Here is a 22,940-nt window from a genome sequence, read left to right as displayed (position 1 = left end):
CACACACACAGACGCATACCGCTTTGAGCACGTATGTATGTACATATGTATAATGTAGTAATCATTGTGTAGGAGTAAGGAGTAGGAGGTGATATGTATATATATTCAGGGCAATTTAGGCAGGGACACCACGGACATCAAGCCCCAGGCCCCAAGGCTGACCAAGGGACACGCAACAGTGGTGGCAGGTGATCCGGGTAGTCCTTTTTTAGGCTAATTTAGCAATGAATATAGTATTGGCCTTTATTAATAATCGTATAATTTATTTTTATTACTATTAAAGATAAGTATTGTGAGGGTCAAAGTGTAGAATCAATCAAGATGTCCCACTTTTATAAAATTGAAATTAACAGAACGGAATGGGAGGTTCCAGAACGGTATCAGATGCTAAGCCCTGTAGGGTCAGGTGCTTATGGTCAGGTTTGGTAAGGATTATTTATTAAAAATCATTTAATAATCCCTTATTGATTATAGTTATTCTTTACCGTTAAAAATGTCATCGATGATATTTTTGGTAAACATCTGCCTTTCGGATTATTGAAATTCGTCTTCGATTCTAACACAGTGGCTAATAAAAATACGAGATTTTATTATTCTTATGAATAGACATAACCTTGACCATTGCCGAGATACATTGTTTTAATTGATGAAGTGATTACTCTTTCGTCTTTATGTATAATGTTTAAATCGAACAAATTAGTGATAATCATAGATATACCGATCCGAAAATAGCACAAGGGAGTTTGATGTTTCGTAAATTTTGATAAATTTAGAGTGACAATTGTATTATGTTAAATAAACATGTATTAATAGAAATGTTTTGGAGGACTTTTGTCAATTCTTTCCTTAATTTTTTTATACTTCATCTAATTCAATTGTTTTGTGCAAATATAATGATGTAGCTTTTATTTTTTAGTAAAATACTTTACTCCAATTTATTTTTAAATATTTTTTTAACATTTTTAGCTCAGCTGTTGATACTACAACAGGTCAAAAAGTAGCAATAAAAAAATTAGCACGCCCATTTCATTCTACAGTACATGCAAAACGTACCTATAGAGAATTACGTATGCTGAAGCACATGAATCATGAAAATGTTTGTATTTTCTGAAAAATATATTTTTCTTAGAGGCAGAATTTAATTGTCAAATGTTTAGGTAATTGGACTTTTGGATGTTTTTCATCCATCTACCTCTTTAGAAGATTTTCAACATGTGTATCTGGTCACACATCTAATGGGAGCTGACCTTAATAATATTGTCAGAACACAAAAGTTATCTGATGATCATGTACAATTTCTTGTTTATCAAATACTTAGAGGTCTTAAGTATATACATTCTGCAGGTATTATACACAGGGTAAGAAAATAAAAATGTTCAATTAAATTATAACAAAATTTCATAATTCTTTTATTGACAATCAATTTCTAGGATTTAAAGCCATCAAACATAGCTGTAAATGAGGATTGTGAATTAAAAATTTTAGATTTTGGTTTGGCTAGGCCAACTGAAAATGAGATGACAGGGTACGTTGCTACCAGGTGGTACAGGGCCCCTGAAATTATGCTGAATTGGATGCATTATAATCAAACAGGTCAATAAATTTGATTTAATGTTTAGTTTGCTAGTGATAAACATGCATATTAAAAGAATATTTTCTTCTAGTTGATATTTGGTCAGTAGGATGCATAATGGCAGAATTATTGACTGGTAGGACATTATTCCCAGGAACAGACCGTATCCTTTTAAAAATTATATTTATATTTGCTCAAAACCTACTGAATCCAATTAACAGAATTGCATTCCAATTACTTTTTAAGTATCCAATTTTTCTTAAAGAATGCGAGCTTAGTTAATTCTGCTTTTTCTTGTAACCACTTGTTCTTTTCTATTTTATTCAGTTTGCTTACAACTAAGGCTTTTAAATTTGCTTAAATATGCTTGATAAATAAAGGAAATTTTTATTTCAAATACTTTCTTTCTACTTAATTGTTTATATTATTGTGTCAAATAGTCTATGAAAGACCTGTAGCTTAGCCTTATCCGGAGCAGATATTCATCAACTTAATTTAATTATGGAAATTCTTGGTACACCACGGGATGAATTTATGCAAAAAATATCCTCGGAATCGGTGAGTATTGCTGATTTTTCATACTGTGTAAGTGTTTGATAGCAATGAACTGTATAATTAAGTATGGTTTAACATTGCTTCAAGCATTTTTTCTACCTACTTTTACAAAAAAAAATGTCAAAGCTTCTAATTAATATCAGTAATTGTATGCAGCATGAGTATTTCATATATCATTTAAAACATAAAATTTGTTGTTGACTCTTCATTAACACAGATTATAAGATCCATGTGGTTTGCATGCATGTAGCTTAAGTCATAATGATGCAAGTTCAGTTTTTCTTGGAATAATATTAATTTAAGGTCTTAATATTATTAAAAATAAAATAAATTGCCTTTTAAATATTAATATTGCATCAGATTACCTTAACGCTAAGCAGACATTGATCATCTAACACGAGTCTTAGTGCTCTGTGGTACTCCCACAGAAGAAACCTTAAGCAAAATTACAAGTCAAGAGGTAAATTGAATGGAAAAAAGTTAAAATACATCCCATTATACTAATTGTCAATTTACACTGAATGTTCAGAATAGAAACTTTAAAGATTTTTCCTTTAAATTTATTTCAGGCAAGAAATTATATTCAAAGTTTACCTCCATTAAAGAAAAAGAACTTTAAAGAAGTATTTCGCGGAGCGAATCCTAAAGGTACGTAATTAGAGGTAAAACTTTTAAGGAATCATTATGACATAAAATTTATTGCAGCAATCGAGTTGTTAGAATTAATGCTGGAGCTGGATGCTGAAAGAAGAATTACTGCAGAGCAGGCATTGGCTCACCCATACTTGGCGCAATACGCGGATCCAACCGATGAACCAGTTTCTTTACCTTACGATCAAAGCTTTGAAGACATGGATTTACCCGTGGACAAATGGAAAGGTAGTACAAGCCTTAAAACTGGGTGTATATAGAATATTTTTTACCGATTATATGTCATTAATAATTACAGAACTCGTTTATCATGAAGTTGTGAATTTTGTACCTCAATCATTGCCATCGTTATCGTCGACGATCGAACAAAATTAATGAAGATGGATAAAATAGCGCAAATGATATAAGTTTAAGCACAGTAAGATAAAATTAACGTTATATTTGATATTTATAATATCTTAATTGTATATAATTAATGGATAGAATAGAATACAGTTGACTATACACGAGCTTATTTTCGCATAACATAAATGTATATTTTTTATTAATCTAAAAATTAAGGAAAGACGTAATTTTTGCACATTTCGTACAAATCTTCAGCATGATCTATAAAGAATAATTGTTAACTTTCATAATTGCGCATTATGTATATTTTCCAATTTGCATCATCACTCATCCATTCTAGTCGAAAATGGAGAATGCAATTATGACTTTTATTATATATTAATTTATTATGGATAACAATAATTAATTTTGTTATGAACAAAGGAGAGAAAAACTTACATAATTGTTTAATTATTGGCATATATACGTCTAATACGTAATTAGCAACTATACAGAGAGAGAATTATTCAATAAATTCTTATAAATTCCTCGATAAAGTTATGCTCTATTTAACAAATTATGTTAAGTATTGTCTCGTAGAATTCTCTCACCACTTTGTGCAAATATTTTATAGCTTTAATGTTTAACTAATATTTTACTAAATATGCGAGAAATTCTAATTATCGGTTTACCACGGAAACATCCGATGTGATACAATGGAAATAATTTATTAGGCACGTATTGTATGATTTGTATGTAATTCATTAATATCGAGAAACAATCGAAGGTACTTTTTTTGATAGTTTCACGGATGTTCTATAACCAAGCTTTTTTTATGCGATGCAAAATTATATCATAGTATGTTAATATTTTGGAATCATGGAATTTTTTAAGGCTTATAAATGTTTAATGAAATAAAGATTATAATTTTTAAAGTATGCATCTAGTGTGAAGATATAATGTCATTTGAATGGGACGAAAATAAAACGGTAGAATTTTTATTGGCCTATAAAAAATACCCCTGCTTGTGGAATCCTCGCGATAGAAAGTATTATAAATGTTGTGAAAAAAATGCTGCATTTCAAAATATTTTAGAAGATGTAAATATACCAGGGCTAACTATTGCAGACTGTGTAAAACAAATTGGAGTGATCAAAGAAATGTAAATATGTGTGTGTAACAATTAGCTTATTTAGTTGTTATCATTTTTCCAAACAAATTTAATGTAAATTTAGATATAAGCAAGAACAATTACGAACAATCCAGGACTTGCAATGTCAAAACTTGTACTGTTCTCCATATGTTTGGTATAATTTGATCTCTGGTATGTTAATGAAAGTAATCGAAGAAGAGAAGGAATATTGCGACGAAAGCTTGAGATCATCATCAGTGGAATATCAGTTGGAAGAAAAAAGAGTTCCAATGCAAACAAAATCTGCTAGCTATGGCGCTAGCACGAAGAAGAGAAAAATTAAGTCACCAGAAAGAAAATCCAAAGGTCGATTGTCTCTGCAAAAGAATAGTATATCGAAAGAAAATAGAAGCACAGAGAAAGAAGGTAAAACTTTGCAGAATCAGAAGAAGATATATGGGTTTAATAAAAAAACTTATTCGACAAACGACGAAAGTTTAATGTCCCAGGATCACTATGAAGAAAGTTCGAGATTAAAGAGAAATTCCAAATCAAACAAAACTGGTAAAGCATTGCTAGCATTAATTACTATACTAATATTACATGTAATTATATTGTATATTTATTGTTTTTTTTATTCAGCAGGTAAATTTGAGCCTGTAACTGAAATGCAGAAGCGATTTTCAGTGAATTCCAGACAAGATAGTATAGGAAAAAGGAACAGTGAAGAAAATTATCTAGAATGTCCATCGTGTGGCTGGGAAGATCCGAGCAGTTTCAACGATGAAGAAAATGTCAGAGACGAAATTTGCTGCTCTTATTATGCAAGTGTATTTCAGAAGGTAATGGAAAAATATAAGGCGATTCAGCAGATTACAGGCTCACGGCTGCAGCAGCAGCAACAGCAGTGTAACAATCCAGTCTGCTCGCCAAGTTATTTTGGGGATGCACCGAATCGATCGAGAAATGATCGCAAGAATGTACAGAATGAACATGTGGAAAAAATCGAATGGAACGATAATAAGCGAAGCTGCAGCTGTACTCAAACTGAGGAGAAAGCGGAGAAAGCCGATAAGAAGACCGAGTGCAATGAAGAAGATTGTTCTAAGGCGACTGCGTTGAAAATTGCTCCCTGCAACAAAGGAACTATAGGAGTGACTCCTGAGATAATTTCTAAATTTGAGGATGGAGTGCTGGAAGCTTATTCGCAATTCAAAGTAGTCCTACCGAAATTAGTGCAAGCAGGGGAGGAGCTTGCAGAGAAGCGATCTAAGAATGTACAAACCTGTAGCAACACAAAACAACAAGCGGTGTCGACCTTGAAATGCCTTTGTTTGTCCAAACATATACAGTGTCCTTCCAAACATCTGTTGATCGACCAAAAATGCGACTGTAAATTTCAAAATACCGTCTCTTTATCCACCACTGACTTGAATCTCTTATTGAGGACATGTCTGCCTTGTTCGCTAATGCATAATGTACAAAGAAACGCTGAAATTAATCAATGCACGCAAGACGCTCCGAAAACTTATTGCGCTCCTTGCGAAGCATTTAAATTATTCGCGGAGCGGCATAATGAAGAAATTCAATTGAATGGCGCGAAAATAAAGGTCGATAAGAGTAATTCGTGCCCACGATTTCATCAGGATACGGTCGAGTCCAGCTTCGTTCAATGCGATAATAGAAATCTTGGAAAAAATACCGTGTGTATTCCTCCAAAAGATTTTGTTGATATTGACAAAAATCCTGATAGCTTCGTGTTACTAACGCCAAGTGGAAAGTTTGTCCCATTCGTACGACGTCAGACTGAGGCTAAAGAAGTTCTCGTTCCTTGCGAAAATTATAAAAATGCTGCTAATGACAATGGTACGTAGTAAATTGTTGATTGAAATGATATTAGATGGCGCGATTAAGTTTGCCCCATTCTCCCCTCCCTCCTTTTTTTCTTAATTTTTTTCCTCTCTTTCAAAACAACTCTCTTCTTTCGGACTTGATCTGTGCTTTTAAATAAAATGTAGGATCTGTAAAATTCCATTGATTTCATTCGATGTGAAAGCAGTTGAGATGGAGGAGGAACATGCTGCGCACGGAGGAGTCTGCACAAATGTAAACGAAATTGGAAAAGGGAGTCCTATAATTACTCAAGTATTACTGCATTGCTTGGATAAAATGATAAGTTTAGAGAAGAAAACCTTGGCAAAATCCAACAGTAGGGTTTGCAACTTTCATTTATTGCCTTAATCAATTGTTTAATACATAACATTATACTCTTTTTATCGACGTATTTCAGGATCCGAAGAAAAATTTTGCAAGCCTTGTAAATCAGGGCAGAAAGTGTTTAATACTCCTGAATCAAGCTTGGAGGCTCTGGGGTGCATCTGCTCTGAAGAAATGGAAGTTGAACGAACAACTGGAATTTTAACAAAAACATTTTTGGAAGTTGTAAAACGTGCGCTTGATTTAGATAATAAAGCTGACTCACCTCTAGGTAATGTTGAATATTTTCTTAACTTTTTTATCCATCGATTGTCTCAATGATTTATTAATTCTGCATATTACTTTCACGTACGACTTCTTAATGAAGGAGAAAATCGTACTGATTTATTTTTTTAGACTGTGCTTGCAACGAGGGTGCTTATGAAATTGATTTTGCCACTGTCATGAATGAAATTGAAAAGTCTGCTGCTAAAATTTTAACAATGGCTACTGGACTGGATTTGGTAATTGTATTTATCACACAAATATGACAAAGAACAAAAAAGAATGCGTGATTAATAATACCCCGTTTTATCAGAACCTCCTATTAAATCAAAATCAATTAGAAACAAATCAGGATAAAGCAAAGACTGTTCACAATAAAGCAACTTTTGTACAACCAGAAAATCAAGATGTGGGTACAAATAGCAATTCTTTACAAAGGTTATTTATGAAAGAGGCCACTGCGCAAAGTAATTATAATGTAGTTTATGATGGTCGAACGCAAACTGATCCTAAAATAATCAGAGAATCAGGGATATTGGCAAAACCTGACAAAACATCCTTTGGTACTCAAAAAAGAGAGCCAATTTTAGTTCAAGTAGTTAATTACAAGGGGAAGGAAAAATTTAAAAAGCCGGATAAGAATTTATTGATCCAGGATGATTTAGTCAGAACACCAATGCAAACAGCTAAAACCTTAAAAAATATTGATTTAACCGAGGCAAAAAACTGGGGTAACTGTTGTAATAAAAATTTACGCGTAAAGTGTGATAACAATTGTAAGGATCCGCATGCCTATCGTAAGGATTCCGAAAAACAAATGTTAAGCTGTCAAACATTTTTAAACAAGAATTCAAAAATTCCTTTATGCGTCGGCTTGCATAAATACCTATCAAAAAATAAAGATCATTAAGTAAAGTAATAAAACTATTAGAAACAATTAGTGAATATCACACAGAATTACAGATTAAAATGAAATAAAAATCCAATTTATTGTTTAACAATTTTTTATATATTAATGACACACGTTAACAGACAGAAGTATTCGTCTAAATCATAAATTAAAGTGGCAAGTAAATAGCATATAAACAGTTGAATTACTTAAAAATGTAGTGTAATATATTTTATTACAGAAAAACGCATTGAATTTGTTTATGAATTATTATCAGTGAATTCGGTATTTAAAATTATTATTAGAGTAAGAATTGTCCTCAATACAGCAGTATAAAAGAATATTCTGATTTTTTGTTACTTATCACATAAGACATACATACCACTGTATGCTTTTTGCAGTTTTGTTCATTAACTAATTGTTAATGGGTTTTAAAATTCTTTTTTCTATATGTGTATAAATATTCCAGGACAATAAGTCACCTAGTTTATTATAATATTATAAGATGTTTCCACATATCATTTCATATTCATTCAATGCAGCAAAAGCTGCATAAATTCGCTGATAAATATCACGATTTAAATTAGTAATTCAATTCCTAAAGTCTATTAGACGTTATATCAAAATTTTTAGTAATAAATAACACTGGTCTAGAAAGATGTTTTTTCTTTTATCACTCTTAGGATACCGAGTTTCTTGCTTGATGTAATATTTATATACAACCAACAATGAGCATGACATTCTTGAGTATCGGCAAATATATATTTTTTTATACCTTTATAAAAAGGCACAATTATGGAGAGGAAAGGATATTAAACTATGTTAGGAAGTATTCAGCGATTGAGATAATACTGTGATATCTCCATTTGTTGATTTTTTTTGTTCCTTTTATAAATTTATAGTATTAAATCATTGTACTTTTTTGTTTGTCAAATTGCCACAAATCCCGTTGTAGAATTTAACATTTGACTAGCTCTATCTCATTTGTCTTACCATTTAGCAAAAACTTTGATTAATTTGTTTTCTTTGCATCAGATTTTTCATCCTTTGCTTGCCCACGTCCCAATAGTTTAGCAAGCGAATCCCAAATGCCACCAAGGAAGAGGGCACAAAATAGATTTTCAAATGGCACAAAAGGATCATGAATGCCCAATAAAATAGATGATAGCTGAAAAGCAAGTGTTTGTTACACATTGATACAATGCTAATAAACAAAACAGATAATATCTATTTTACCTTGAAATAAACGAAGAAGATTACAATACCAAAGTATACAAGAGCATGGGGAGCAGAAATAAGATCAGTCTTTTTATCCAATACAAAAATAATCGATGCTACCATTGATGCTTTTGTAGGGCTGAAAGTTGATATTATGATACAATGTTTGATTTTTGCTGAATGAAGTTCTATATTAATTATAAACATACAAGCTTGGCTGCATGAATTCCATGGCAGTAGGTGTCCATACTCCACGTATAAGTCTTTCAAACAACTTTGTAAATCCATATCCGTTACCTTTCAGTGTTCCAATTAATACCATTATAACATATGCATTTGGATACAGCTTTCCTGCATGAGTAACTCCATCATAAACTTTTTTACACCTAAAATATTTAACAGTTTCCATTAGCATATATATTTTAAAATTAATAAATTATTATATACCTATAAATTTCCTTCATAGCTGAACATATTATTTTCACTGGTAAAAATTTGGCTACTTTGTATCCAATGTCAAATGGTGTATAAAATATTATGTACCTACAAAAAATTCAAATTTGATTCATTATTTTAAACAGACTTAAATGTTGATATAAAATAATTACCAAACAATGGTGGCTACCAGTACTTGAGGTGTATTTTTTAAGGGAGCAAGAATCGGTTCTCCTAATAATCCATTGCATAACAAGCCACTTGCAAATACTACTAGCATTGTTGATAACCAGCATGAGAGTGGATGTTTCCGGGAAAATGCTTGTGCCCCTATTAAAATTGTATCATTCAATATTAATTAATAATTTTTTACTATAAATTGTTTGTGTTGTGTATTAAATTGTTTAAAGTTTTATAATAGGATAATTAAACACTTTCTATTTTGATGAAAGCTTCATTTGATATTCTATTTAAAATAGGTCAGGCTGAATCCTTATAACTTAAGCAGGTCATTTACATACAGGCTGTAATAAGTAGGAATAGAAGATAAATTAAGTAGAAAAATTTATGTTTTTGCAACTTTCTATTGTATACAATATTATATAATTTTTATGGCTAAACAAATTGGAGTCTGTTCAGTAATAATTGGATTTAAAAAATATCAGATTTTATTACATTACTTATACTTGAAAATATAAAATAAAGGAGAATAAAAAACATCAATGAATATCTACCACATTTTACAATTAATGTTGTTTCAAATAGGACATTATGCATTATTAATTTTTAGATAACTTCTATTCTGTCAATGTACATGTTTTGAATAAATCTGGCTAAGTACAAAGATGCTTACTGAAATAGACCAGCTGAGTTGTCTAGCAATGCAATAAGATTACATTAATTGTGCCAAAAATCAAGGAAGTCAAAGATATAACAGGTATGATAGCATACCTTTATATTGTACAAAAACTTTATCTTATCAATAGATATCCAAATATAAGTACCTCTCAGATAAGCACATATTACTTAATTAATCAATTTTTATTTAATCAAAAAAATTATTCTTATTATCTTATAAAAAAACGTTATTTCAAACAAAAGAAGGATCTAAAAATAAGATTTGCAGCTCCCTCCATGATTATACAAACTACGCGTTTAATTATCACGAAAATAGCATGGAAATATCATGAACGTCGAAGTAAAATAGCGATAGATAGATACTTTGATAGATTTAATTAGTACTGAATTCGATTGAATTACATCATGAAGGGTTGAAGGAGCTGGAAAATCTTATACAAGGAAGAAAAATTGGGGGTGAAAAGAATATATGGAAAAGTGTGGAACTCATGAATTAAATGTATTCTTTGGCGATGCTATAAGCGAGTTGGACTAGAGGCTCGGGAAAGTTTTATATTTAGAAACGGTCCGGTGGGCTTGAGCTTACCGGGTCCTAAATCTTCCCTGACGTGAAGCGCGCAGAGTACGCTGTTGGCGATATCGAAGTATGGAAACATTTTTAATTTAATGACCTGATTAGCCATGTCCAAGAACGCTTCGGGATCCATTTCGATTAATTTGCGTGAAATCTTTGGTGTTTGGCAAGCTTCTCCGAGAATTTTCTCGATTCAAAAAACACTGAAAAGCGCCCCGCAACTCCTTCTCGCTCACACTGCTAACAGCACCGCACGCGCACAGCACCGTCTGGCGTCTGCTCACTGCCACTCCTGCCACGCCACTCACTGCTGCCGTCTGCTAGAATGAAATAGAAGGTTAAAATGTTTGGTCACGTTTCGTTATTGAGTGCAGTAGCAGTACTAAAAAACTATATTTAACGTCACACGAACTATACATTTTTACTACTCACAGTCAATAACAGAACGCAGCATCTGATAGGTGAAACGGGGGGGAAAAATTCGCCTCAGTCAAATTGGCCGGAAATATATTGAATATTGGAAAAAAACTACAGGAGTTGTTTGTTAAGCGTTTGTAGATGTTTGTTATATCAATAAAAGCGTTTGTTAGTTGCTAATTTTTGAGAAAATGCAAAAATAAAAACCAGCGTTAAGTTGGCCGAACATTAATTACTTTTCTTTAGATAGGGTGTTATATCGATTCAGAATCGTTTGTAGTTTCTACATATAAAAGAAATAATGTTTGTTAGTTAATGGATTTGAACGAAAATGAAATTAAAAAATTCACAATTTAGTTCGAGAGCAATTATAGGTTATATATATATATATTATTCTATTTTACGATTTTACAACTATATTGATAATAAACGTTTGTTAGGTGTTTGTAGATTCTTGTTACACCAATAGAAACATTTGTTATGATTGATAATTTTTGCAAAAATGCAGAAAATAAAAATCGCATAACTAAATTTTTCCTTAAATAATGTAATCACATCGATTTAGGAACGTCTGTAGTTTCTAAAAACATAAGTTACGTTTGTTAGATATGTTAATTATGAAGAAAAATCAAATCACAAACATTTCCAATTTTGTCCATGCATATGTATACTATATGTACATACATACATATTATTATGGACAAAATTGGAAATGATTGTAATTTGATTTTTCTTCATAATTAACATTTAATAAACGTAACTTATGTTTTTAGAAACTACAGACGATCCTAAATCGATGTGATTACATTATTTAAGGAAAAATTTAGTTAATGTCCAGTCAACTTCACACCGATGCGATTTTTATTTTCTGCAATTTTGCAAAAATTATCAATCATAACAAATGTTTCTATTGGTGTAACAAGAATCTACAAACACCTAACAAACGTTTATTATCAATATAGTTGTAAAATCGTAAAATAGAATAATATATATATATATAACCTATAATTGCTCTCGAACTAAATTGTGAATTTTTTAATTTCATTTTCGTTCAAATCCATTAACTAACAAACATTATTTCTTTTATATGTAGAAACTACAAACGATTCTGAATCGATATAACACCCTATCTAAAGAAAAGTAATTAATGTTCGGCCAACTTAACGCTGGTTTTTATTTTTGCATTTTCTCAAAAATTAGCAACTAACAAACGCTTTTATTGATATAACAAACATCTACAAACGCTTAACAAACAACTCCTGTAGTTTTTTTTTCATTATTCAATATATGTCCGGCCAACTTAATGGACACGAAAAGTTCCCTCTTCGAGGCCGTGTCGTGTCTCGTGTGGTCTCGTGTCGTGTTTCAAAATTCACTGGCATGCATGCGCCATGCAAGATTCAAAGTGAAGTTAGCCAACGTACACACGAATCAATTCCCTACATTGAACTCAAATCTTAATTTGTACTCCAAACTATCAACCTTTTTGAACCTTATATTTATATTAGATCTATTATATGTTATTATCATATTTTAATGTTCCACGATGTTGCTTCTCGTTAAATATATATTACTCTGACTGCTCAGATTTTAATTTATCAAAGACTTTTTGAGCTGACATAATTGAAAAGTATATACAGAATTGTTTTTTGTATTGAATTTAAAAGTATTAATGTTTTGATCATTGAATAATAATGTATGATTTTTTCAGATGACTGTAGCAAAATTAGCTGAATTCATGCCTGCTTTTGTTAAGCGGGAAGATGCTTCTGTTGATGATTGCTACTTAGAAGAAATGGAAGATTTTTTATCAATGCCACAACCTTCTATTTTGTCAAGTAGTTTTCTGTTGCCCTCTGTATCAACTGATGACTTTTTAAGGCTTACAACAATGGTAAATTTCATGTTACTAAAATTAACATTGACTCCAGTTCACAAGTATTTAAATTTATAGGTTCGTACTGTTTATTTCTCTTACCTTCACAAGTGTTTGGAAAGCAATTATATGTTTTGTTATAAGTCAAAAAATGTGGAGGTTCCACACATAGAATTAAAAAGATGTGCAGATCAAATGGAATTAAATGCAGTTAGGCATAGTTTAGAAACTTCTTTATACCGTAAAGAAATGCTACAACTGGTATAGTAATTTTTTTTATAAATTGCTTATAAATAATCTAGCTTATATTTATAAATATACTAATTTTGTAGATTACAAGTATTAAAGCACACACATCAGAAAATAAAATTTATAAAGACTTGTTGATATATTTAGAGTCACCTCAGACAAAAATTGATGTCGCTGTACAGACGGATGATGCTTGGGACATTACTTATTCTAATTCTAAAATCCATAATTCAAATGATGTTAATAGAAAGGATTTACCAATAAAAATGGATTTAAGTTTAGAAAAAGAACCACAAAATTCTACTCTGCAATCTGAAATTACTGCTGTTCTATCTCCCAGACTGGATCCTTTTTCATCAATTGATGGCAGAAATATTAAGTTTGATCCTGGACCTGAAAATGAAAATTCTAGAAATAGTATTGAGGCAATAAAACTAAAGGATGATCAAAGTATTCATGTGGATAGTGTGAAAAATGATAATTCAGTATTAATGGAGGATGAATATTCGCAAGATTCACTTCTGCAACATATGGAGGATATGTTTTGTGAGAGTGATGATAGTAGTGATCTCACAACTCTGATAGAAAAGTATTCAGGTATTACCAAAGCAAAGCTTGATAATGAAATCAACAATATGTGTTTAGAAACTGATGACTTCATAACAAAAAATACTGATAATTTTCCTCAAAGCAATAACATGATACAAAGCAATGCTAATAAGAATACTTTAAGCAACAGGCATAATAAACTGAGTATAAATAGCTACAAAAGACTAAGAGAACTCAAAACAAAAAAATTATCTAATGAGTTTAAGCCTATTGTCAAACAAATGAGGAAGGACAATGAAATTTGGTTCATAGAAAAGGTGCACCAGGTATCAAAATTAAAGCAAATCATGAATAAAGTGTCTTTGACCAATTATAGAAAACATGGTAAACTGACAAAACGATTTTCTGAATTATTTGGAGAATCGGATGATGAGGATATGATGCCGGTTTCTCCCATCTGCATTGAAGAACATTTAACAGCTTGCAAAGAGCGGATAGCACCTTGGGTAGTAAAATACCTAATGCCATTTTATAAAAAAAGAAGAATTAAAAGTCGACAACTCTTCAAAACTGTCGCTAAACATTTAACGGATATGCTAATTATCCAAAACACTTTTCCTGGTATAAACATTTTTCTTTAGTCTAAATCTTTCATATCATAAGTATATATTTTATACTTAAACTAATTTCTATTCTTTTTTTTAGAACAAGACTGTGTTAATAAGTACATTCAAGAGTACTTTAAAAATAAAAGAAATATAGCAACCAAGCAGGATATTTTTTGATAAATTTATTTTTTAAAGCTCTTTTCTGTTAATAGACTCCTTTCTTTCTTTTTAATAAAATTCCATAAAAAATTTTAGTTCTTTAGAAAAAATAATATAAAAACTCGAAAGAGAACAATTTTTTTTATAATTTAATTTACATATCATTTATACAACAGTAATAAAAATATGAAAATATAATGAAGTAAGGGTGAAGAAATGAATTTTTAGAGATTCCAGATTAACCAGCAAAGTTGGTTTTTAGGTAGGGGTGAGAAGGAAATTGCAAGATTCGAAAATTACGATAATTTTGTCAAATTTCTTCCCAGGTAAAATTTAATTATTATAAACAATAATCAACGTGCTTATTTTAGAATTTTCATGTTTCCTCATTGCTGTTGATCGAAAACATTTATACGCGTGTATGTGCATATACACATATACATTTATATACAAGTTGTTCAGCGAAAAACGACTGTTCATTATTCTTTAACTATAAATGAAACCTTATATTTAGTTACCGATCAAGTAAATATACATGATAAAACTTAGCAATAACTTTTCTTTTTTTTTCTATGAGCAACTTGTATGGAACAGTATTATACAAATTCATATTACTTAAATCATAATCATGTTGAAAATAAAGGAAAAGATTGTTCAGTGTGCTGTACTTAAATATACATGCACATGACTTATATAATCATATATATATATGTATAAATATATATATATATATATATATATATATATATATATATGTTTAATGCTGCTTGCCCATGTTTAATAAACAGTGCCATGAAAAATTATGGTAGAAATTAATAATAAACCGTCATGATTTTTATCACTACCTCTAACAGGGCTTATTCATATTGCAGATACACATCCTGCATTGGGACAAATTATAATTATGGATTATACCAAGATTATTCATATCAATTTAAGATCACAGCACTAAAAGTGTGATTAATTGTAAGACCTTAAAAAACTTCAAAATATTTACTAAAATGAAATATGGCTTTAAATATCAAGAGCTGAGTGGAAAACACTTGTAGTAAATCTTAATGTAACTTATGTATTACGTATTTTGCCAGGTACATAGTTCTTGTCTATTACATGCTCCTGCAAAAACATATGTAAGCATCTTTCATTTTGTGCCAATGGATGCCCAGCAATTCTGTAAGTATTAAAAAACATTAAAGTTGCAAAAATATGATAAATAAGCTAATTTACAATATATGACTTTTAACATACTTGTTCACAAAAAGTTCTAAACCTTTCCTTCTATCTTCAATAAAGTCTTCTTCAAAAATTCCATCATCTCCTCTAAAAGGCATCTGGCGTTTCCATGCTTTACCTGGCAGAGCTGGTACAACAATCTATGAGGAGAAAAGCTTTATTAATCATTTTAACCAATTTTTATTTTATAAATTAAGAAAATTAATTTACTTTGCTATCTCTTTCTAGTTCATTCCTTAGCCATTCAAAATCACTATATCTTCTCCTTACTGTTGAATCTTTTACTTTGAATACAGGTAAATTTGTCTAAAAGAAGAAAAAGCATAGGAGATTAGTAAGCTTCATATTCATCCACATTCAATTCACCCGAGATGGGTGGTTAAAGCTGGAGCCATACAAGTGCCTTTATCTAAAATAACGTGATAGGAAGCCAACTGATGTATACCATAAGCTAATCATGAGTACAGTTCAAAAGTTGATAATGACCAGACTGTGAAAGCACACTTGATAAAAATTCCCGAAGTACAAAATTAGGCCTATAGTTATTAGATATTAAAGTCAGTTAAAAGAGTTTTTAAAACAATAGAAATTTCAAATAACATTTCAGCCTAAAAGTGATCTACAGAAATTTGGAGCCAAATATCATGAGAATAAGAATTCTTTACGAAAGTTAAGGGATAGAATAAAAAGTTTCAGAGTATAGAACAATAAATGATGAAGAACTATTGAAGATGTTTTAATAGGACGGTGCTAAATATTTGAATGACAGTTATGTTTTATTAACTTTTTGAGACAGGGTAAACACAGAGAGAGAGGGGTAGTTTTGTCAATGATTCGCCGGAAAATCATCATTATGGCGTTGATGACTGTCCGGAAGGTTGGATCTCGAAAGCGATCATCGACTCACCCTCATGCGGACTTCGTAGTCGGTATATCTTTTCTTTCCAACGCCGTGCGTGATTGGATTAATCACGTCGATCTCGAGGAAATTCGCTGGGGCCGCATAGGCGTCGTCTAGCGTTTGTTTTTTCACATTTAGCCGACGCGTAGCGTCCACCGTGTCCGCCATCTTTCACCAAAATAGAAACACGATTAAACTGAGAAAGATTTACCGATTTAATAAACGACAAGCCTGCCGAACTGAACCTCGCAACAAGAAAAATCTTTGAGACTTGACACAATTCCCTCGCATGACGGCCAAATGACAGGGTTCCCGTTCCCTTCCCTCACGACTTTCTACCTACTGCGACGTTGCCGGTTCAAAGCCACACTGAACACAAAAGCTCCTAATTTTATTTTAATCTATCAAAACAATTCAAAATTATTATAGTTAAATTTAAAAACCTTGCTCACTCTTTCGTTTTCTGGGAAAAAAGATTATTCTTTTCGTAAGAAAATTCTTTATTTTTCTCTACCTTTTTTTACTTAATCCATCTCCCACTCTTCCTCGTTTTTTTCATCTACTATGGTGGTTGAATCTCTCCTATTGGTTAAGGAGATCTTTAAAGAGCAATTTAAAGTCCAATCCCTAGTATTTAAAGAAATTGGAATTTCTGACATCAAACATTGTTTAAAGAAATTAAATTAACGTTTTTAGAAAATGTACAAGCTTAATTAATCATTCTCATAATTTGGATCAATTTATTTATTAAAACAATATTTATAGGCTAGTTCGAATTACAAATTGGTTTAAAAAACACGGAGGTTTAAAATTTTACTGTATTATAGAGAGTGCGGTGTTGTCAGTTTTCATTAACCAAAAGTAGTTCTGATTGGTGGAGAGAGTTTCATAATAATAAAATATATTCTAAAATGCTTTCGGTGTTTCACAAATGAAATATATGTGCTTATGTATTGTGACACATCCCCGCTGCACATTGTTATTTTGTCACTGCTCCAAAGAGACACGTACATCTTTGTTTACAAATAAAACCAATAAAATGGTGTATATATCAGATGGTGAGATGCCTCTATTTATGAAAAATTTATAATTGTATGTTAACTCAAGTATTTTCTTATTGTTATTAGATGGTAAAGTGCTTAATTCCACACCATGGGGACTAAAACAATTATTTGGTTTTTTCACTGGAATTATATATGCGGTATTGTTCTTGTAAGTAAATTTTTTGGTAATTTTTTATTTTATTAATCAATTAAAGTCAATTAACGTTTTCATCTTAACTGTGCAGTTTCCAAACATTATTTAGTCCTGGTACAAGTGGTGAAGGAAATCAGCATTATAAAAATTTTAGACCAGGTTCTGGGTTAGTAATCCTTTTTGCTTAAAGACTTTAATCATATTTTATTTTAATCTTTAATATACGATATATAATTACATTTTTATATCATACAAACAAGATAATAATAAATAAGTTTGTAAGTAAGAAATGAAAATAGAGAAAGGAAAGTTAGGTAACTTGGAATATAAAATAATTACTTTTTCAGTCCACCCAAGCCACCAAGTAAAAGATGGGGAGGCTTAAATAAGCCGTCAGTCGATGTACCATTCATGGGAGGCTGTAGTAGCTGTGCTAGATAATTTCTAGGGCTTTGTGTAAATTCTAATGAAGTTTCTGATGTATAATAACTTATATATATATTGGGTGTTTACTTTGGTTCATAACAAAGCATGGGTATAAAAATACATTTATCTCTACTTCATAAGAAATATCAATCTTATGCATAATACCTTCTGGAGTGCTAAAAAAAGAACTTACAAAAAGGTTCCCTGGAAAAAATAAAAATTTTATAGCTACACAGATAAGTAAATTGTTACGCCCACGCTTTGAGGCAAGTTAAAGTAAACATCCTGTACACATTTTGTTTATTAACACGATTATATAACAAATTATATATTAATAAGACGTGAATAAGATTTATTTAATTTTCGTGATAAGACCAGCCGCGATAGTAATTCCTGCCACTCGAAGCATAATCCTGCCTAGTTGTTTTACTTCTTTGTAAAGTTCTACACAAATTGGAGTCTGTGTAATAATTTCAACAATAGCACTAGAGTTTTTCACGAGGCATCTGGGCTTTTTCTTAATAATCTCTCCTGTACTTCTGTGAAGCTGAGTAATCAGTTTTGTGATTGTAGCTGGTTGAATTAAAGATTGTTGATGCAATATTACTGGATACCCTTTTGTAATGGGTGTTGCTACTGCAAAAATTACTATATGGGCAAGGAAACATGTAGTAACTGGTACAGGAAAGCGTGGGCTGCAGATAACATCACCAATATTCACGTTTTGTTGGTCTATACCGGAAAGAGTCAATGAAACGTGATCCCCAGCAAAGACTTCAGTTACAGAAGTTTCATCAATTTGCAAGCCTGAAATACATTTCATTAACATTCTTTGCTATATCAGTGAATTATTAATTGCCATTAGAATTTCAATTAACCTTTGACTACAGCAAGCTCGTTTTGCGGCAATAGTAATACTTTATCAGCAGCAGCGACCATTCCGGTCTCTACATGGCCAGAGACACAAAATCCTGAGCCAGTTCCTTTAAAAACGTCATTCACTGTAAAACGAAGAGGCTTACCTACTGGACGTTCTGGTTCTTTAAAATTTTCTATCACATTTAATAGTGTAGGTCCAGAATACCTATAACCACAAACCATAAAATTAATATATAATAATTAAAACTTAAAAGCAACTGATTGAAAGTCATCAAATTACCAGCTACAAAGCTGTTCCTCTTTTGATTTACTGACAATATTTTCCCCAGAAAGACCACTACAGGGAACAAAAGTAACTGTATCCCTGAAACCAGCTTGCTTTAGAAAAGCTGACATTTTATCCACGATTTCATTGAATCTTTCCTTACACCAATTTACAGTGTCTAATTTATTTACCACTACTGCTATTTGTGAAACTCCTGAAACAATGTATATAAAAAGTTATTATAATTGTAGTAGTAGATTTATTGATGGATTTACAATACCTAAAGATCTAAGTAACAATGCATGTTCTCGTGTTTGCCCTCCGCTATCAAAGCCTGTCTCAAATTCCCCTCTGGTAGAATCTACCACCAGTAACGCTACATCAGCTTGAGTAGCTCCAGTGATCATGTTAGGTATAAAATCCTTGTGCCCTGGGGCATCCAAAAGTGTTATTGATTTTGTTTCTGTCTCAAAAGTTGCTTGACCAACATCCATAGTTATTCCACGCTCCCTAAGGAAATACTCAATTTTACAATATATCACAATCAAATGTTTTATTCAATTAGACTCTAATCAATCACTTTTTGAAAACAAAAAATAGGGATTTAATCGTACCTTTCTTCTCCTGTTTCATCTAATAGCCAAGCATAGGCAAATGACTGTTTTCCTATTTTTTTACTCTCCTGTTGATACTTGTGGATCAATCTCGAAGGGACCTGACCCAAATCGCAGAGCAATCTGCCCAACAGTGTACTCTTTCCAGCATCCACATGTCCAACCACTACTAAATTTAATTGCTGCTTCCCACTACCTCTTTTCTCCTTGTAAAAAGTAACTGCGTCCACCTTATCCTCGTATTTCAATCTCGGTTCTAAATCCGGAGTTACGTTTCCTGAATTTGGCGACTGTGTCCTTGGAGTACTGGATTTTGATGTTGGCTTGTTTTCCCTTTTGAAATTCTTATTATCCGGATATAAATGGCCAGAACTATTCTTTTCTACTTCCTTCTGGTGCTTTTCTTGTTCAACGTCGAAATGTGTAATTTTCGTGCTTGGCAGCTCCAAACTGTCTGCACCTTTTAGATCAAATCCCTTCACTACTTGCTTCGTACCAGCTGGAATTACTTTGACTGCCAAAAAATTTCCTTCCTTTATTTTTCATCCTTATTTTATGAGATGTATTAAAAATATTTTCCTACGTTACTAAAATTAACTTTGTATTGCTATACACTAATAAAAATTAATTCGCGTCTTTCTTTATTCTAATTTTTTTTTTTATGAAATATATTTATCTCTTAGTTGTTGCTCTTGTATAAGGAGTAGAGAAGTCAAATGGTGTAATTCTGTTATCAAATTTTTTATTACAAATTTTGATGTTTGGCTTTTTTGTTCTAAAAGTTTTGCATAGAGTCTTTCCAAAGTAGGAAACTTTGGTTTTTGTGTGAGGCAGCTTTTCTTTTCGCAAGTTACTCAAGTCAAAGTCACATTCAATGATAGAATTAACCGAAGATGGGTCAAAAATATTATTGACTGGAAAATGTTTGTCCGCGGACCAAGAATCCATAGTAACACTTTGGAACTCTATATTGTCTTTCAAAGCATTGTTTAAATCTATGGCAAAAGTATTTTCCCTGATCTCCCTTAAAATATTATTATCTTCGCTCGCCACTGAAACAATCCTAATTCTATTCTCCAAAGTCTCCATTTTAGTTTGATCATTACTACTCTCTTCTGTGGGCTTTGTCTCCTCCAGAATCAATTTTTTTTCAAAGTCAGATAATGAAACCTCATTTTTTTTCTTGATGGATAATTTAGGAATGATAAAGTTAGAGGTCAGAGGAGATTTCTTGGCAATAGTTTCAAAATGTTGAGCAGCTAAATCTGCCAACGACTCAGTCGCTTGTATATTTGGGACATTTGATAGGGGCAATTTTGTAGATGAGCTAGACTGTTCTAAATGCTGTGACGTCAGTTCTAACAATGATTCGTTTAAATTAGAGTCCAAATTATAATTATTGGAACTATTTTTTACAAAATTATTCAATTCTTTACTTGTATTCTGTGGCTTTTTAAATGAAATCTTAGGAATCTGAAATTTTAACTGATTATTACTTGTAGCACCTTACCTTACAGATAAAACCAAGCACAGCACATGAAATAAAATAAAACATAATTAATTACTTAAATAATTGAAATGATAAGGAAACTATTTCAATTAATAAATACCTGTGTATTGTTCTTGACTCTCTTTCTTTAATATGGTTTTTGGCTCTGGAAGCATAAAACATAAAAAAAAAATCAAAAAATCATTAATTATTTTATTTAATCTATTAGTATATATATAAATATTTCTCAAACCAGTTTTTTTAAGTGGTGGTTTTTTAAGAATACAGTCAATAGCAGCTTCGATATTAAAATTGGCTTTAATGATTATATCTGTAAGTTCAGTCTCCGGTATATCATTCCCAATAACTTCTCGAATTGATTCTATTGCCGAAAGTAATTTTGCTTGTTCCAATTCAGACAAATCAGCTGTTTTAGTTGAATGCTCAGCTTCTTTATTATCTTCAGGTATGTCAGGTTCTCTAAGAAATGATGAAATATTCTGTTGTTTGTTGCGGTCATATAAAAATTGTTGCACTGAAACATCATTTATCAACAATTTACTAGACCATATGTTAATATAACACTAATATTTTTAATAGGTATTTGATGTCAACTGACCACTAGGTGACACACAATAATCATCTTCTACCGAATGTCCATAAACATCCTCGTAACCATCGTACTCTGAAAAAATAAGTTTTTATTGAGCAATTAATAACAAATATAACAAAATAATTACCAACCATCCGAGTAATTCATACAACGAACGTCTCTATGTCGTGACATTTTTATAGGTTACTTTAAACGTCTTCGCAGTTCACAGCTTTTAACACCACTTTTCACTTTCAGATTCAGGTCATTCAGGTATTTCAGGTGGCAATTAGCTAGCGATATGCGATAGTAGCGTCACGATTTCAGGAAGTCGGAGAGAGTGCCATCTGCAGAAGACACACATAACTACATAATACGCTTTTTAATTCTGTTAGGCCTAGGACAAACCCTCGGGTTAAGCTTAAGCTACTGCTGGGTTTTAACCCGAGGGTTTCAGGTTTGTCCTAGGCCTTAGGGACGGTGTGAGGGGGGTGGGGGTGGTCGTCAGTCGGTGTGTCTTTGCTCAAAAGTTGGGATTTAAGTTGGTGTACCAATCTCAACTTTTTGTTCGCCAATTCCCAATATATTTTGTTTTGATAGTTTAATGCATGAAATTTTATACGTATGAATTAATATAAATTTATTTAGAAATAAAAAACTTATATGTAAAGGAGAAAGAAAGATACCGACCCTTTATTTCCTTTCCCGCTAACCAGTAACCAGTAACCACACGCCACACACGGTGAAGAACACGCCGGTAACCCTAAACCTTAATGACCCTATTTCACCTCTATGG

At 31.6% G+C, this 22,940-nt stretch overlaps 7 protein-coding genes across 11 annotated transcripts; 4 read left to right on the top strand and 3 right to left on the bottom strand.

Moving 5' to 3' along the window:
- Nucleotides 1–113: 113 nt before the first annotated feature.
- Nucleotides 114–4,104, top strand: LOC136778503 (mitogen-activated protein kinase p38b-like). Of its 2 annotated transcripts, XM_066735413.1 has the most exons (10): nt 128–188; nt 284–425; nt 967–1,096; nt 1,158–1,358; nt 1,431–1,593; nt 1,665–1,736; nt 2,052–2,131; nt 2,698–2,776; nt 2,834–3,007; nt 3,078–4,104. In XM_066735413.1, exons 2-10 carry the CDS (start codon nt 322–324, stop codon nt 3,152–3,154), a joined length of 1,080 nt encoding a protein of 359 aa, XP_066591510.1. In that variant the 5' UTR covers nt 128–188; nt 284–321; the 3' UTR covers nt 3,155–4,104. The 2 variants fall into 2 exon arrangements, with proteins under 2 accessions (XP_066591508.1, XP_066591510.1); XM_066735411.1 differs by lacking the exon at nt 2,052–2,131 and adding an exon at nt 2,509–2,588 and having other exon boundaries at nt 114–425.
- A 567-nt stretch (nt 4,105–4,671) lies between these two features.
- On the top strand, nt 4,672–7,628 carry LOC136778500 (uncharacterized). Of its 3 annotated transcripts, none has more exons than XM_066735400.1 (6): nt 4,672–4,799; nt 4,881–6,101; nt 6,295–6,444; nt 6,526–6,723; nt 6,849–6,961; nt 7,030–7,628. In XM_066735400.1, the coding sequence occupies exons 1-6, from the start codon at nt 4,736–4,738 to the stop codon at nt 7,624–7,626; spliced, it is 2,343 nt and encodes a 780-aa protein (XP_066591497.1). In that variant the 5' UTR covers nt 4,672–4,735; the 3' UTR covers nt 7,627–7,628. The 3 variants fall into 3 exon arrangements, with proteins under 3 accessions (XP_066591497.1, XP_066591498.1, XP_066591496.1); XM_066735401.1 differs by having other exon boundaries at nt 4,702–4,799; nt 4,878–6,101; nt 6,849–6,955; XM_066735399.1 differs by having other exon boundaries at nt 4,702–4,799; nt 4,878–6,101.
- Nucleotides 7,629–7,727: 99 nt separating this feature from the next.
- Nucleotides 7,728–11,010, bottom strand: LOC136778504 (trimeric intracellular cation channel type 1B.1-like). Its single transcript, XM_066735414.1, has 6 exons — nt 10,703–11,010; nt 9,432–9,588; nt 9,271–9,366; nt 9,033–9,209; nt 8,842–8,962; nt 7,728–8,773 (listed from the first exon to the last, which is right to left on the bottom strand). Exons 1-6 carry the CDS (start codon nt 10,821–10,823, stop codon nt 8,618–8,620), a joined length of 828 nt encoding a protein of 275 aa, XP_066591511.1. The 5' UTR covers nt 10,824–11,010; the 3' UTR covers nt 7,728–8,617.
- A 1,497-nt stretch (nt 11,011–12,507) lies between these two features.
- LOC136778251 (uncharacterized) lies at nt 12,508–14,624 on the top strand. Its single transcript, XM_066734922.1, has 5 exons — nt 12,508–12,737; nt 12,819–13,001; nt 13,062–13,244; nt 13,316–14,402; nt 14,487–14,624. Exons 2-5 carry the CDS (start codon nt 12,819–12,821, stop codon nt 14,564–14,566), a joined length of 1,533 nt encoding a protein of 510 aa, XP_066591019.1. The 5' UTR covers nt 12,508–12,737; the 3' UTR covers nt 14,567–14,624.
- Nucleotides 14,625–14,670: 46 nt separating this feature from the next.
- Nucleotides 14,671–17,096, bottom strand: Snx3 (sorting nexin 3). 2 transcript variants are annotated; one of them, XM_066734924.1, is made up of 5 exons: nt 16,928–17,096; nt 16,689–16,850; nt 15,992–16,087; nt 15,797–15,921; nt 14,671–15,719 (listed from the first exon to the last, which is right to left on the bottom strand). In XM_066734924.1, the coding sequence occupies exons 2-5, from the start codon at nt 16,848–16,850 to the stop codon at nt 15,614–15,616; spliced, it is 489 nt and encodes a 162-aa protein (XP_066591021.1). In that variant the 5' UTR covers nt 16,928–17,096; the 3' UTR covers nt 14,671–15,613. The 2 variants fall into 2 exon arrangements, with proteins under 2 accessions (XP_066591021.1, XP_066591020.1); XM_066734923.1 differs by having other exon boundaries at nt 16,689–17,064.
- A 424-nt stretch (nt 17,097–17,520) lies between these two features.
- LOC136778467 (selenoprotein K-like) lies at nt 17,521–18,654 on the top strand. Its single transcript, XM_066735313.1, has 4 exons — nt 17,521–17,740; nt 17,810–17,894; nt 17,971–18,045; nt 18,227–18,654. The coding sequence occupies exons 1-4, from the start codon at nt 17,614–17,616 to the stop codon at nt 18,318–18,320; spliced, it is 381 nt and encodes a 126-aa protein (XP_066591410.1). The 5' UTR covers nt 17,521–17,613; the 3' UTR covers nt 18,321–18,654.
- On the bottom strand, nt 18,589–22,929 carry HBS1 (translation elongation factor EF-1alpha (GTPase) HBS1). Its single transcript, XM_066735304.1, has 10 exons — nt 22,835–22,929; nt 22,297–22,491; nt 22,172–22,237; nt 21,806–22,087; nt 21,674–21,718; nt 20,064–20,577; nt 19,730–19,959; nt 19,465–19,663; nt 19,184–19,389; nt 18,589–19,112 (listed from the first exon to the last, which is right to left on the bottom strand). Exons 2-10 carry the CDS (start codon nt 22,337–22,339, stop codon nt 18,658–18,660), a joined length of 2,040 nt encoding a protein of 679 aa, XP_066591401.1. The 5' UTR covers nt 22,340–22,491; nt 22,835–22,929; the 3' UTR covers nt 18,589–18,657.
- Nucleotides 22,930–22,940: the final 11 nt, after the last annotated feature.

The sequence above is a fragment of the Prorops nasuta genome, unplaced genomic scaffold (assembly GCF_024137725.1).
Source record: "Prorops nasuta isolate Cenicafe-Biocafe unplaced genomic scaffold, Cenicafe_Pnas_1.2 PNAS00014, whole genome shotgun sequence".
NCBI lineage: Eukaryota > Metazoa > Arthropoda > Insecta > Hymenoptera > Bethylidae > Prorops > Prorops nasuta.
This window is presented reverse-complemented; position numbering and strand designations above follow the sequence as displayed.